Raw genomic sequence first — 17,222 nt, 5'->3', positions numbered from 1 at the left:
GCTTAATTAGGTATTTATTTAATAAATTCTTTTAATAAAAATATCTGACAAAAAATTAGCAATATAATTTATTAAAATAAAGTTAAAATAATTTATTTTGATAAATTATACTAAAAAAAATTAAAATAAACTGAAAACACTTATAAAAATTGAAAACAATTTTCATAAATTATTGATAAACCCTTTTTCACATGTTCCTTAAAAACATTTCTAAATAGCTAAATGTTGGAATATTAAACAGGAACAACTTGATGGGTGGACCTTAGAATGAAACCTCCACAATGCTATGTACCAGCAATATTTGATCATATATTCTGCACCTTTTCGATTTTTCATGTGTCCTTGTGATTCTTCGCTATATCGATCTTAGCTCAAAGTAGATTCTCTACATGGCACTGATGGAACTCAAGACGTTCACCATATGAACCGTACAAAATTTGATCGGGAATAAATAGAATAAATCATACTTCTTTTATAAGTTACAATTAATTTATGTATTTTATTTTTTGAAAAATAAAATATAAAAGTTTAAAAAATAGGATCATAAATTAATTTTAAATTATAAAAAATTATTTATTTTACTTTTTTTATAAATATTTATTAATAAATTTATTCCAATTAAGCCTTATTCATGATAAATACTCTTAATCTCATCGTTATCTTAAAAAAAGGAATTCTAACGTCCAACTCTTTACTTAATACATTAAGACAATCTACTACATACTTAATGGTTAGCATTTCTGATTCTATAAATAAGTGCTTCTCCACACCCCATGAACGCAAGTAGTAACAGCATAGCTACCAAATCCATCCCCAACAATACAAGAAGTTGATCAAAATAGAAGAAAAAATGTCCCTCCTTTCCTCGAATGGTGGGTTCTTTGGTAGAAAAAGAAACGAAACACCTCGTTCTGAAACATGGGACCCGTACAAAGAGTACCATGGTTTGGGAGGGATTCCAATCCCAGCACCACCTCACATGCCTTTCCCCACGGACCCTTCAACAATGATCAACACTCGCAGAGAGTGGAAGGAGACACCCGAAGCGTACATGTACAAGACACACCTTCCTGGTCTCAATCGCAATGACGTGAGAGTGGAAGTGGATGATGACAGAGTGCTCTGCATCATTTGTGAGAAGAATGTGGAGAAACGAGAACAAAGAGAAGGGTGGCACAAAGTGGAGCTCTCTAGTGACCACTTTGTTCACCGTCTCACTTTGCCTCAAAACTCTATGGTTGACCAAATTAAGGCTCATATGGAAAATGAGGTGCTTACTATTAGGGTACCTAAGCGCACCAAAGTTACCAACCACCGTGTCAGAAACATTAGTATTTCTTCTCAGTGAGGCTCTGTTTCATCTCGTCAATGGAAATTAAATTCAGAAACATGGTTGTCTAGATAAATAAATCGCTAAAGGTCTATGCTTTTGCAATCTTGTCAACTAATCCATCTATTAGAACAATAATCAGTTTGAGGGATTACCCTGCGTTGGTATAAGAAATATGAAGTTGGCAATTATACATATCTCTTTGCTGATTACTGTTGGAACTCTCGAACATCCTAACAATTACAATGTTTTTTTTTTTAACCTAATAATCGAATCTCTATTAACACTTTCTCCTCTTACGGGAAAAAAAAAAAAAAACACCACACGTTATGGTCAGAATCATGCCATGTTCATTTTCCTTCATGAATATTATAAGTTGATAGATATGAATTTTTTAAGTATACTCACAAGGGTTCGTCATATATATGAAAAAAAAATGTAATAAAAAATAATTTTTATTTCAGTAATTATTACACCATGAAAAATAATATACCTTTAAATGAAATAATCTTTGATTGTTCGTTACGTGAGATTCTTAGCATACACACACACACAAAATCTCCTCGTATTCTCAGTTCCAATCTTCATTTTTGTTGGAATGATAGCTTTATGTGAAAAGAACTACTGTGGTATCAACGTTTAGAGTTGCGCCTTTAAATTAAAGTGAGAGGAATATAATTATAAGAAACATTTTCTTCGATAAAGAATGGCAATTTTATGATAAAGAGGCTCCACGTTCTTAGTTACATGGAAAAGTTGCTATAAGCTAAACTTAGACTACAGTGCAAATGAGGGCCTTAGTAAACAAATCTGGTTTTTAAATCATTATTTTTTTTTTGTGAGACCACTCCTTTGGCATTACTAACATTGCAAACAAAGAAAACAAGACGAGAGAATAAAGAGATCCGAATATTAATGGTCTCCTCTTATTTGGAATTGGTGAAAACATACAGAAAAGAAAAAACTGAAGAAAGAAATTAAAACTTGCACACATATGAGACCTATGTTTAAAATTCGCTACTCAATTAAATCATAAAGAAATTCGTGAGATGAAGGGGAGTTTCAATCGTAACGACGAAAATACTCTTATTTAGAGTTTCATTTTATTATATTATTAAGGTTTAAATACCATTTAACATAATTATTTTTCTTTTTTATATGCAACAAAATAAATATAGAGATAGCTTAAATGTTTCTCTTAGTATTTTATACTAATCTAAATATCCTAAAAATCTATCTATTATTTATTTATTTTCTCTTTCTCCTTGCTTTTCTTCCTTAATTTTTACATCCACACAAGGTTTAATATTATTTGTTGAAAAACATGATAGAGCAATCAGAGTGAAAGTTGAGAAAAGTGAAAAAGTCTAAAATTGATTGAATGAATTAAGGTGTATTCATAAATTGCATAAAGTGAACTTAGGATAGTTAATTTGCTAAGACTTTGTTTTAGAGTTCATTTTAGAAAGAATAATTTTTTTTAATGATAACATATATATCTTCTATTATTTTTGAAGCACTTGTAACAAGTTGTTACAAGGTTAGAATTTTTCATATGCTAACGCGGAAAGAGAAAAAGAAAAGAGAAAGAGAAAAGTCCTTTTTCATTTCCTATAGTTTGTTTAAATTATTTTAAAAGGAAGATTACAATTTTAGTTATTATTTTGTCATATTTTAGAGCTTTTATGCTACTAAATTGTTTTTTAGCTTTTGACATGTGTATTTGCTATAATACTTTATTTATTTAGGATTCTTAACTTTAAAAAAAACTGAGTTTCTTCTTTCCTATTCTTCTAAACCTTAATCTCTAATAACAATTGACTTGCCAACAATGAAAATTGAGTTGCTTGTAACACTGATTTGCTTGCAACATCACAGGTATATACTCCTTTTTCTCTCTTTTTCAACGGGTTTTTCACAAAGCTCTTTTTTGGAGAGTCCTGTAATTTTATTGTCTAGTTTGGAAACAAATTGCTTGCATGACATGCAGTACAATCCTTTGTATTTAATAATTTAATGTTCATAATATTATGAACTGAAGGTTTTTTATGGTTTAGATTGCGTAAGATTTTTAGAGAGAATAAAAAAAATAGTTTTTAGGCTGCATACTGTTTAGACATCTTAATTTATAAACCTTTGGGAAAAACATTGAAAAGTTTAAAATATGTTGAGTTACGAAAATAAAAGCAGAAATGGAACAAAACTAGCCTCTTACGAATGTTCAACTTCAACTTCCAAATTCAAGAAAAAGCGTCAGTGGCCCAAAATTATGAAACTCAACGAGCTTATGATCCTACAAAGCAGTTCAACAAGGTAACCCAACACTTATTAATATCTTTTACATTTATGAACAATCTTTATTGACCAAAAAATATATATTTAAGAATATTAATATCATTATCATCATTAGACCAAAATATGCACAGCTTAAATTCTCATACAAGTGCAGAGGGGCACGTGATGCCTTTGCACGTGATCATACACACAGTTATATATATATATATATATATATATATATATATATATATATATATATATATATATATAGTTGAATGATCTAGCTACAGCAAAAATATTGTTGGGTCATTCTTATTCACTTCTTGCTATAACGAGATTCTCTTATTGTATTTGATTAATTTGAATGATTGTACTATATTTCCATCACATATATGATAAGAACTTATTTTAGAAATGTTTTGAATGAGTATGATCTTTTTGTCAAATAATATTTGATTGTGGTGAAGGGTTAATAATATATGTTTGGTTGATTTTAAGTGTTGTCCTTTATTCTTATAATATATGTGTTTTGGACTTAGTCCAAAGGAGTTGTACTATACGTACGACTTGTTTATCCAAACAATGAAATGAGATGAGAGGAAGTATATTATGGAAAAAGGTAGTGAAATGAACTATTGTGAATAATTACATACAGAGATACACTGCGGTATAGAGTTTAGAATGACATTCACATATGTGTACACACTCTATCTGAGAGTGAATATGTCACATGACCTCACACTCATTTTCTGACTAAACCTTTGCTAAAGGGTCCATTATTGTATACATTGTATCCATGTGACAGGCTAACCAGCAGCTATTTACCTATCTGTGTAAGACCTTGATGTAACATGTTTTACGTTTATATTCAATGTTTTATTTTGATTAATAAACATTTTTCATATGCTTTATTTTTATAATTTTTACTATTTTCTACTTATTTGAATAAATTGGGTCTATTACAAATAAATGCTTTAATTTTGAATTTTCAGTTATTCTAATCTTTGACTACTCTTTTTGTCATAACTTTTTCTATAGATATCATTTTTTGCTAATTCTAGTTTCATTGGATTCTACACATCGAGGGCTTCAAAATGCATATATGGATCGCTGAATTTGGAGTAATTTTCTATTTTTTATGATTTTTAAAGTTGAAGCAAATTTGCTGAATATTGTTGCGGGATTGCATTTGAATCCTTGTTATTTAATAATTGTATTTGGACTTTTAGATATTATTAAGGCTCATATTTTGGCCACTTAATTTACCCTAATTAGAACTTATAAATAAACTAATAAAGTTCTGAATTAGAGGGAGTGATTAGACACTTTGAGCGTTTGAGACTAGGTCGAAATAAGAATTCTTCTTTTTACTTTCTCTCGAACTCTCTCGTTCTTTTCTCATTCTTGCGTGGGTTAAACGTTTCGATGAAAGGCTAAACCTCTTGTTCAATCCGCAGAATCCAAATGTTGTAGTTTTGACTTGAGTTCTGCGCTAATTGCTTCGAGTTTATTCTCTTTTTTTCTCTAATTTTAGAATTATTTATTGCGATTGTGATTGACTTTTTTGTTGTTAGATTTCAAATTAGGACTCGATTGATGCTCTAATTTGATAATTAATGCGAATTAGGTTAAATAATTATTTAATTTAATTTGTAACTCTATTCAATTAGGTTATTCGATTGAATTAATAATTGAATTGGGTGATTGTTCAAACGTGAATTTAAATCTTTAGATACTGTGATAGTCGTAGTTACACATAATTGATATTCTATGGATTGATATTTCTTAATTCATTTTTTACTCACTTTAATTCTGTTCGTAATTTAATTTGATTAATTACAATTTTTAAAACTCCGTTAACCTTATTTGCATTTTTTAAAATAAAATCTAAAATTAAATTTAACTGAGAATGTGTCTCCGTGAATTGACCTAACTTTGACTCTATACTACAAAATCTTTAGAAAACTTAATTGTTTTGATAGCGACTCGACAATCGTCTATCAAACCTTATGAAGTGTTGAAAATATTGAATGTCTATGATCACAGTGCATAGAAAGTGTGAAATTGAAAGAGAAAATTGTAGTGATTTTTGTAATAAAATGTGTATGCATTGTAAAAATTGCTGATGTATCTATTTCAAAAGATGCTATGGCATGATTTTCCTTGGCTTAAGAGCAAAGTTTATGTTATGATATTCAATAATGTAATTGCATCATGTTAAATGGTGAGATAGACGCTTATCCTTACTAAATATTTCAAAAAATAAGGATGAATGAATCACGGGGATAATTAGATTAGTAGATTACTATAAAAATTATATGATTAATTATGTATTTAATAAATATTAACGATTTTGTTATTTTATAGAGGGACAGTCACGACTCTAGTATTTTATTGAGCCAATTAATTATTGAGCGAGTTATGAGTGTTGAAGTGGAGGCTAACTCTGAAAATCTTGAAGAAGATAAGGCTCTAATTTCTGAGGAGCTAGCTGAGATAGATGTTGGCACAGTGATAATTATTAGGACTGAATCCTTAATGTTTTGGGTGTGGATGGTAACTACTTTTAAGATTTAGTTTATTTTGACTTTATAATTATGTATTCTAAATCCTAATGTATTTTGATAATAGTCTATAAATATTAAACTTTTGTATATAAATGGAATTCAGTACGTGTATATTTCTCTAAAATTTAGGTATAAATATGATTATTAAGAAATAGTTTATTTTTTATCTTTTTAATACTTCCGTAAACTTTGTGAATGGACTTATTTACAATTTTTTTTAATTTTATAACATTTTTATATTACATATTTTGAATAAAATTTATTTTATTTCTTTATCTCGTTATAAATCATTATGTAATATCGTAACAAATTGTTGCTATAACAAATTACTGTTAAAAAGGCTTAACAAACAGTTTGTTATTTAAATTCAAGCTGCTATAGGAGTTGTTATTTTAGATTTATTATTTTTTAAACGTATCTGTTAGAATTGTTAAATTTTCCAGCAACAACTTCATGTATTTATACAGCATATTATTGAGAAATACAACATTGCAGAAAACTATTTTACATGGTATCAGAGAGTGGCCGAAAACCTTGAGACCTGCACATGGAAACCCCAACAAATGGTGGTGAGAGTGCTGCGACATCTTCAGCAATTGAAGATGCTCAAAGAAAGAAAACTTCCCCTTATGATCTCAACTCCAGTGACAATCCTGGAAACATAATTGCTCAGGTGCAATTGAAAGGTGATAACTATGATGAATGGGCTAGAGTTATGAAGAGGTCATTGAGAGCCAGAAGAAAGTGGAGTTTCATTGACGGAACCATAGCAGAACCCAAAGAAGGATCCCCATATTTTGAAGATTGGTGCACTATCGAAGCCATTGGATACCCAGAATGGTGGGGGGATCGTCCTCGCAATGGAGACCGCACTGCTGCGCGCCGACACTCACAAAATGGCAACGATGGAATTGGCTCTCGCGCTCCTAAAGGCCCTATCCGTGCCAACTTAGCTCAGAATATAGGGTCTAATCTTGGTAATAATAATGTGAAACTTGGAGGTTTGAGCAACGAACAGTGGAAAACTTTGGTAGAAATGCTCAATTCATCCAAAGTCTCTCCAAATGAAAGCATGACTGGTAAGTCTAACAATGATGCATGGATTCTTGATAGTAGGGTCTCAAATCACATGACAGGTAACTTACATCATTTGCACAATGTGAGAGACGTCTCTAGATGTCCTATTGGGCTCCCTAATGGGCAATGTGCTCGCTCTACTAAGGAAGGAACAATAAAGTTTACTGAAAATTTACACCTTCAGCATGTCCTTTATGTCCCACAATTAAACTGCAATTTGATTTCTATTTCTCAATTATCCGATGAGTTAAATTGTAATGTATTCTTCACTGGAAACATATGTGCCATACAGGACCAAACCTCGAAGATGCTGATTGGAGTGGGTGAACGACGGGATGGACTCTATTTCTTTCAACCAACCCCTAAGAAGACAGTATGCAAGGTTGAAGGAATGCATGAACTAGAAGTGTGGCACATGAGGTTGGGACATCCTTCATGGAAAACTACTCAGTTTATTTCAAAGGACAGCAGTGTTAGCAATTTTAATAAAGTTTGTGATACATGTCAAAAGGCAAAGCAAACTAGAGACACATTTCCCTTGAGTATTAATCAAGCTTCTAATATATTTGATTTGATTCATTGCGATTTATGGGGTCCATATAGAACTCGCTCATCTTGTGGCGCTTCTTATTTTCTGACTATTGTTGATGATTGTTCGCGTGCAGTGTGGATTTTTTGTTAACTGATAAGAAACAAGTCACGAAAACGTTGACAAAAATTTTTTCTATCGTAGAAAGGAAATTTGAAAAAAAAGGGTTAAAATTGTGCGCAGTGACAACGGAACAGAATTTATCTGTATGAAAAATTATTTTTTGGACCATGGAATCATTTTTCAAACTTCATGTATAGGCACACCTCAACAAAATGGGCGAGTCGAACACAAACATCGTCACATTCTAAATGTTGCACGTGCTTTACGATTCCAAGAAAATTTGCCAATTAAATTTTGGGGCGAGTGTGTTTTAACAGCCGGTTATTTGATCAATCGAACTCCAACCACAACACTAAAAGGCAAGACCCCACATGAAGTGTTAAATGGACAAGAGCCTTCCTATACACATCTACGTGTTCTTGGCTCTCTCTATTATGCTCACAATCATAATACTCGTGGTGACAAATTTACAAGTTGAAGTAGGCGATGTGTATTTATGGGATATCCCTATGGGCAAAAGGGTTGGAGACTTTATGATTTAGAAACTCATGAGTTCTTTGTATCAAGAGATGTTTAGTTTTTTGAAAATCAATTCCCCTTCACAAATTCAGAAAATGACCTTAGTTCTTCTCTTCTCATACCTACTGAGCCCATGGTCTTCGATGATGAAGAGGACTTGCGAGTTAGGGGGGCACAAGTCGTTCTATAATGGACGTTCCTGCTGCTACATCAACATCTCCTGCAGCACACATCAAGGACGTTGCTGTCTCTTCTTCTGCTGCTACTATAACTGAACCTGCAACTTCCTCCACTACTGTTGCTGAGTCCTCTCATGTTGTTGCAAGCACTGATGATTCTGCTCAGGACCTAGAGGTGCCAGAAACTCTGAATTCCTCTCATGATACACCTCCCTCTTCACTTCTTGGACGCGGACATCGCGTCAAACAAAAATCCACCAGATTACAGGGGTTCGTCACTAATACTGCACAAATATTGAGTCCATTCCCGTTTTCATCAGCTCCATCATCGTCTTCAGGTACTCCATATCCTATTGCTCACTATGTTAATTGTGACCGATTTTCTGTGCCCCATAGGCAATTCCTTGCAGGACTTACAACAGAGAGAGAACCTTTGTACTTTCATGAGGCAGTACAAGATTCTCGGTGGCGACAGGCTATGCAGGATGAGATTGATGCTCTCGAACGAAACGATACCTGGACCATACAACAATTGCCTCCTGGTAAGAAAGCTCTTGGATGCAAATGGGTATATCGTATCAAATACAATTCTAATGGTACCATTGAGCGTTTTAAAGCTCGTTTAGTAGTTCTTGGAAATCATCAGAAGGAAGGCATAAATTATACAGAGACCTTTGCCCCAGTTGCCAAAATGGTAACTGTACGCACTCTTCTTGCCTTAGCAGCAGCCAAGTCTTGGGAACTCCATCAAATGGATGTACATAATGCGTTTCTCCACGGGGATCTCCATGATGAGGTGTTCATCCGCATGCCTCCTGGTTTTACCGTTTCTTCACCTCACAAAGTGTGCAAATTACGCAAATCTTTATATGGCTTGAAGCAGGCTCCGCGTTGTTGGTTCACTAAGCTGTCTCATGCTCTTGTTTCCTATGGCTTTCAGCAATCATGTCTTGATTATTCTCTCTTCACTTTGCATCGCGATGGCATTCAGCTTGCTATTTTAGTTTATGTTGATGATCTCATTATTGCGGGAAATGACTCTTCCGCCATCCAAAGATTTAAAACATATCTTAGTGACTGCTTCCACATAAAAGATCTTGGCACATTGAAGTATTTTCTGGGCGTTGAGGTTGCTCTTAGTTCTACGGGAATTTTCCTTTGTCAGCGCAAATATGCGCTTGATATTATCTCTGAGGCTGGTCTTCTTGGCGCCAAACCAACTAGCACTCCATTAGAGCAAAATCACCATTTGTCCTCAACCTCTGGGCCACTTCTTGATAACCCGGAGCGTTATCGTCGCTTGGTTGGGCGCCTAATCTATCTTTGCTTCACCCGTCCTGAGCTATGTTTTAGTGTGCACACTTTATCTCAGTTTATGCAGCAACCTCATACTGTGCACTGGGACGCTGCTCTCCGGGTGGTTCGCTTTCTCAAAGGCAATCCAGGACAAGGTATATTACTTTCAAGTAGCTGTGATCTCCAACTTCACGGGTGGTGTGATTCTGACTGGGCTAGTTGTCCTCTTACCCGTCGCTCCGTGACTGGTTGGCTTGTCCAACTGGGCCAATCTCCTATTTCATGAAAAACTAAGAAACAACATACTGTCTCACGCTCTTCAGCTGAAGCTGAATATCGCTCCATGGCCACAGCTACTTGTGAGCTCAAATGGTTAAAAGGGATTCTTTCTGATCTTGGCATTGCTCACCCCAAACCTATGGTCCTTCATTGTGATAGTCAAGCGGCATTGCACGTTGCCAAAAATTCGGTGTTTCATGAACGCACCAAACGTATTGAAGTTGACTGTCATTTTGTCCGCAATGAGGTTCTACAACAGAATATCCTTCCCACTTATGTCTCTACAACAGTACAGCTCGCAGACATCTTCACCAAGGCGTTGGGCAAACCTCAGTTCGAGTTCTTGATGAGCAAGTTGGGCATTCTGAATCTTCATGCTCCTACTTGAGGGGGGTAATATCGTAACAAATTGTTGATATAACAAATTGCTGTTAACAAGGCTTAACAAACAGTTTGTTATTTAAATTCAAGCTGCTATAGGAGTTGTTATTTTAGATTTATTATTTTTTAAACGTATCTGTTAGAATTGTTAAATTTTTCAGCAACAACTTCATGTATTAATATAGCATATTATTGAGAAATATAACATTGCATAAAACTATTTTACATTATGTATTTCTAAATAAAAAATTAAAGGGGATACATCATCCACCTTTTAAAAAAGCTTAAGAGGACAAATATCTACGAAAATTTATTTTCTTGAAGCCATTGAAATACAATCTTAAACTTAAAGCTTTAATTGATGAAATAAAACTACAAGCACAAGAATACGAAGGAGAAAGAAAAACAAGAAACATGATTTTTGTTGAAGAAAAGTAGAAAAAACCAAAACAAATGATGAGAAATGCATAAAACTTAAAAGAAAATGATTTCAAAAGAGACCTTTGTGCATAGCCATTAAAACTTTCTTTTTAAGGAGTGTGTCAATCTCTCTAATACTATGTTTGGCAAATACAGTAAAACCTAAAAGAAAAGAAATTAAGAGATTAAATTTATCTTATTAATAAAATGAAAAAATCTTGGTACAATGTCATTATATAATACTTTATATAAAGAGAAAAGTAATCAAATAAAACTAATTAATAACTAATTTTTAAGTAAGTAATTACTTCTAAGAATCTATTATCTCTAGCAATATGTACATATGAAGCCCCCACAAAGTAATCTTATTTATTAACATATATGGTGGTAACACGATTCATACAGCACAGAAAACAGGCATATCGGTGTACACATGAATAAATTACCAACAAAACAGGTTGGGAAAAGAGATAAAGAAAATGAAGGGAATATATTCGTTAAATGAAAAACATAAAGCAAAGATAAAGGAAGAACTTAAATAAACGTAATTATTTTAAATTTGTGTACCGTAATTCATGAGTGGATAAAATATTAAATAAATTATTTATATGCTTGTGCTATTTGAAATTTTGAATAAAATACAACAACACTAATATTTTAGAAAGATCAAAATATTTTATAAATGTAATATACTATGTTTTATAAACTTCCAAAACTAATCCAAATCCAAAAACCTATTGTAAACTGAAAAAAGGAAAAAAGTGAATTGATGGAGGGTCCCATTCTGCTGAAAATGCTAGCAGACTAGAACTAAAGTGCTACTCCCTGCATAGCTTTTTTTTCCTTTAATTCCCCTTTCGGTTTTGTTGATCTTAATTACAGTACGTATCTGCTTACTTGCATATGAATTATGGAACAATTTTTATGAACAAGAATCATAGCTTATATTTTCATGTTCTGTAAGGTTTGATACGTATTATATATATAATCGATCATCCATGCTCAATTGTTCATTCATACGTTAATAATATTTATAACACTACAATATGTCATCAACCGCCACCGCAGACGGAGTCCCGGCGCCGTATAACTCCACGGTGGCGACGCGGCTGGGGCGGCGGAGGATTCCGATACACACGACGTTCTATTGGAGTCACAAGGTGGACATACTGTTCCGGTGTTGGCCCGGTGACAGCGCCGCCATGTACGCGGTGGCGCTGCTCCTCGTTTTCGTCATGGCGGTGTTGGTGGAGTGGCTCTCCTTCACCAAAATCGTGAAACTCAAGCCCGGAGCCTCGAACGACGTCGTTGGGGGGGTCCTTAAGACGGGGCTATACGGGGTGCGTTCCGGGCTCTCCTACTTGGTTATGCTGGCCGTCATGTCGTTTAATGGTGGCGTGTTTATTGTTGCAATTGGTGGCCACGTCATCGGGTTCTTGATTTTCGGGACTCGGGCTTTCCGGAAGAAGTCGGGTGGTTTGGATTCTCCGAAGCCGTAGGATTTGCCCATTTTGGAACTTCGAAATTTTACCGTTGGATGGAGAAGGATCGTGCGGTTGTGCTTTTTCTGAATTCTTGAGAAATATAAACAAATGAAAAAAAAAAAAAAAAAAAACGGTGTAGTTTTGCCTTCCTGCAACGGCAAACTGCCAAGAAAAAGAAATTACGACGGTGTTTTATTTTTTCGAAGTTGGACTAATAAAAGCAACGTTGTTGACACGTAAAAATTGGTCATTATATTCTTTTTATGTTCAAATTGTGAAATGCAAAATAAGAGGCTTGTGTGACTCAGCAGTTCATCAATTGCATTTGAGTAAATGTTAGAATGATAGCCAAATATAAGCCCAATTAAGTTGTTCATTTTTTTGTTGATGTGTTATATTTATGTCCCTTTCTCTGCATGTTCGAAAACTTTCACACGGTCATTTTTTTTTTCTATTTTATTTTTTCAAAATAAAAATTAAGAAAATAATCGAATATTACAAGACTATTGAAAATTTGTTTCTGGCACACCCTTTGCTTTGTTTCTCCATTTACTGCATGCCTAATCTCTGAACAGACGGACCAGCAATTTTAATTAATCTGAAAGCTCGTGCATTCATATTCGTAGTCTTATGGCTAAATATTATTTTAGCCCTGTTAAGATTTAAGTCTCATGTTAACAGGTTTGACAATACATCAATCAAAGAATCTATAATTAAGAGAGTCCAATTATAAAATTATGCATTTAAAAAAAAAAAGAATTATTAAAGCTGACTCTCATCTTCATAATATTAGACTGAACTCATATTAAAGTTTTAATGAGTTTAGATCCAAAAATAAAGAATGAAAATCCCAAATAAAAGAAAAAGGTTAAGAAAAAATAATAAGCATATGGTATGGTTAAAATAAATTTATTCATGATAGTAAATATTATAATTTTTATAAAAATTATAATTTATTATTTATTAAAATGAATAAAATTCAATGTTAAAACAAGTATGTTAACATCATGCCACAAAATGGTTAGATAAAAAAAAACTGTTTATAATATATTTATATAAATGTATTGATAGAATTATTTTAATAAATTAAACTTATTTAAAATTTAAAATTAAAATTTCTCCAACAAAATAAAATGGAATTAACTTATTTTAATTTATTGACATCTCTATTATGATAAAACAAATATCACATATTTAAAAAATTGCAAAGGATCGAGATTACTAATGTTGCCATAGTTTTCATTTAATAGAAATTATATTATTATTCTAAGCAGTATGAAATTGTAATAAATAATAGGATTAATTTTATATTTTTATCCTTCAAAATACATCAAATTTTGATTTTGATTCTTATAAATTTATATTTTTAGTTTTAGTTCCTACGTTTTGAAAAATTAGTAAATTTAGTCTCAAAATTATTTTTTTAGTTTTAGTTACTACATTTTGAAAAGTCAGTGATTTTGCTCTCTAAGTTACTATTATATGATAAAATAACTCATTTAAATATTGATACGTGTCAAATTTTGTGTCACATTTTTTTTTTGTGAAGTCACGTTACTGAGAGAAATTAAAATTAATGATTTTTAAAAGTATAAGAGTTAAAATAAAAAAATTAATTTAGAGATATTAAAATAAAATATATTTTGAAAGACAAAAATATATTTAAATTTAAATAATATATATATATATATATATATATATATTATTTTATATATGAATAGATTAATTTGTCTATAATAACAAGCAAATCTTGCGAATGTGTAGTACCTATAATCACTACGAAACGAGTACTCCAAATAAGAATTGCTCTCTTATAATTATCATGCTTCTAAGGAGCATTTATTTATTGTTGGATGCTACGGCCCATCGTAACAAGTTCATCAGAAAAAAATTAATTGATATTTTGATTAAAAATTAACAAGCCGGCGACCATAAAATGAATATTATTTAGCAGTTATATTAACTAGTAAATAATAATAATAATAACAATAATAATAATAATAATAAATGGCTAATATGCTAAGCAGAACGTCGTGTTAATAGTATAGAAGATCGGAAACTGGACATATAACTGATAAATTTATTATTAGATCGAATATGTCGTTAAAACTGCTAATTCGTACTTTGAATATCAAATTTTAAACATTTTTTTTATAACCACAAAAATGAACTAAGGCCCATTACAAAATAAGACATTATGTTGAAAGCAACTACAAGAGAATTGTTCCATATGTGATTTTCTATGCGTGTGTATTCATATAAGATGATATAACCGAGATTTCACTAAGCAACTATATGTTAAATTAATCAATACAAATGAGAATCTTCTCATTTACTAATTAAATTTTTTGAACTGGCTTCCAACCGGGATACAGAACAAGAAATGGACTAATGTGACCCCTTTCATATAAGACGATGAGAAATGAACAAAATAGAAGCCAGCTAGAGCCTTCAAAATAAAGCTAAAACGTTTGTGTAACTCTCAGGTTTCATCACCCTCTAATATCATATTGGTTCCTCTTTTCATTAATATGAGGTCAATCTAGCAAGAAATCCTTGAAGTCTCAACCCATCTCTCTTTCCCTGAAAGTGTTTATTATTATATTAATCTAGGTTTCTGTTGGTTAGTTAATTGTGTTCTAGCATATTAGCTAATTCTGTTGATTGAATAGTAAGTTTATTCGGTTATTATTTACTAGCCATATTGCTTGTATAAAAATAGCTTCTGGCATTGTATTTCAGATTAGATCAAGGAATGTAATATAGTATGCAAGCATAACACAGTTCTATTCACATCCTCTTTTATTCTTCTTATCATTTTATATTAGTATCAAGAGATGGATATGCCTTTAGGCCAAGACATGCCTATGTCAAATTGCACAAACATGATGATGAAGATGCAGATGAGCTTCTACTGGGGCAAAGATGCCATAGTGCTGTTCTCTGGGTGGCCTAAACACAGTGTTGGCATGTACATCTTTGCTATAATTTTTGTGTTCTTCCTAGCTTTGGTTAGTGAAGTTTTATCTAACCAACCACTCATCAAACGTGGCACTAGTCCCCTTATGGGGGGGCTGATTCAAGCAATTGTGTACTTATTTCGCATCAGTTTCACTTATTTGGTGATGCTTGCAGTTATGTCCTTCAACGTGGGAATCTTCATAGCTGCTGTGGTTGGACATTCCTTGGGTTTCTTCATTGCCAAGACTCGTGCTCTTGCCATTGCCAATAGTGATGATAAAAGGTCTTCCTCCATTAGAAACAATGTTTGAACATTTCTTTACTGTATGGTTTATATATTAACATGTGGGCATGGTTTTCTTTAAGTTTCTCGACCAATATTATAGATTGATCGGTTGAGCTTGCTTTTGTTTGTTCAGTTTCTCCTTCCTCTTGCATGTTGTGTTTAGAATTTTCTAGCTTGTTTGAGTTTTTAGCCTTTTTCTCAATGGTTTATGTAAAAGTGGGTAGACCATTGAGGCCACATGCTTCAGATAACAAAAATGCGGAAAGAAAATCAATATACATCCGAATCGTTTTAGTCTTTATCTTTTATATCAATATACCAAATTCAACGATTAGCATGTTACCTTTGCTTTTGAAAAATAAATGATCCTTTCTGAGAAGGTTGTTTTTGGAGCAGAGAGGAGGGTATAAATTAATATTTTAAAAAAATTAATATATTAATAATATATTTATTATCATAAATAATATATTTATTATCATAAATAATATATAATTTTTTAATTTAAAATTAAAAAATAAGTCTTTCCCTTCAAAAATTCTCTCTTAAATATATCTTAAACTTTTTAGCATCCAACTTGCTTCAATGTTTCGATCATCATATAATGTACGATAATTCTCATAAACTATTCTGAGATTTTATTTAAAATATTAATAAAGAAATTTAGATATTTTTATGGGTTAAATGGGATTCTAAAAAGACCAAAAATAAATTCAAGAGGATACAAGAAATAGAAACCTAACAACCCCTCCCCTGCAAAAATAAAAAAAAGCAAAGAGATAAAGAAAAATATTTGCACCACCTGAAAAAAAAATTAGGTTGTGTTTGGATGAAGTAATTAAAAATTTAAAAAAATTTAAAATTTTAAAAAATTAATTACATCATTTGAATTTCTATTATTTTAAAATATTTTGTTTGAATAAAATAATTAAATTTCTTTTATTTCAAATATTTTTTTGGATAGAATAATTAAATTACTTACATTTTAAAAGATAAAATTGTAATATTTTAATTTAATTTTCAAAGAAATAAATTTTATAAAAATAGAAATAATAAAAATTTTCATTCAAACGGTTCCTAATACATAGTCCATTAAAGTATTTTAAAATAGGATGGATTACAAATTTAAATCAATCATTGCTACAAGACTTGATTAATACATTTTAGTTCAAAAAATAAATATTCTAAATCTATAGCAGTATCATTCATCCCTTCACTAAGTTTTGATCGTCTTAGTCACCTGAAAAATAAATATAAGGGTGAGTACTTTACACTATTACATACAAGCACAGAGACTCATCTTGCATGCTTCAAACATTACATAATTTAATTTAAGTCATTTATCGCAATCACACGCACATCAAAACACATATCAATCATTCACACGCCTACGCTCACTATACACAAATGCAAATTACATCAATTTATATACAGGTGTGCTCATTGCACCTCCAATCAATCTACACACACTTGTGCTCTCTACACGTAGTCACGCTCACTGTGGCACTGTGATAACA

The 17,222-nt window shown here is 31.9% G+C and overlaps 3 protein-coding genes across 3 annotated transcripts; all 3 read left to right on the top strand.

The window, feature by feature from the left end:
• The first annotated feature begins 787 nt into the window (after positions 1–787).
• On the top strand, positions 788–1,821 carry LOC113863565 (18.1 kDa class I heat shock protein-like). The gene has a single exon (XM_027497196.1). The coding sequence runs from the start codon at positions 851–853 to the stop codon at positions 1,346–1,348; it is 498 nt and encodes a 165-aa protein (XP_027352997.1). The 5' UTR covers positions 788–850; the 3' UTR covers positions 1,349–1,821.
• A 10,202-nt stretch (positions 1,822–12,023) lies between these two features.
• Positions 12,024–12,476, top strand: LOC113862415 (copper transporter 6-like). The gene has a single exon (XM_027495501.1). The coding sequence runs from the start codon at positions 12,024–12,026 to the stop codon at positions 12,474–12,476; it is 453 nt and encodes a 150-aa protein (XP_027351302.1).
• Positions 12,477–15,298: 2,822 nt separating this feature from the next.
• On the top strand, positions 15,299–15,733 carry LOC113863821 (copper transporter 1-like). The gene has a single exon (XM_027497545.1). It carries the CDS (start codon positions 15,299–15,301, stop codon positions 15,731–15,733), a length of 435 nt encoding a protein of 144 aa, XP_027353346.1.
• Positions 15,734–17,222: the final 1,489 nt, after the last annotated feature.

The sequence above is a fragment of the Abrus precatorius genome, unplaced genomic scaffold (genome assembly GCF_003935025.1).
Source record: "Abrus precatorius isolate BTA unplaced genomic scaffold, Abrus_2018 Scaffold3, whole genome shotgun sequence".
Taxonomy (NCBI): domain Eukaryota; kingdom Viridiplantae; phylum Streptophyta; class Magnoliopsida; order Fabales; family Fabaceae; genus Abrus; species Abrus precatorius.
Note: the sequence above shows the minus strand (reverse complement) of the source record. Positions and strands in the feature narration are given on the sequence as shown.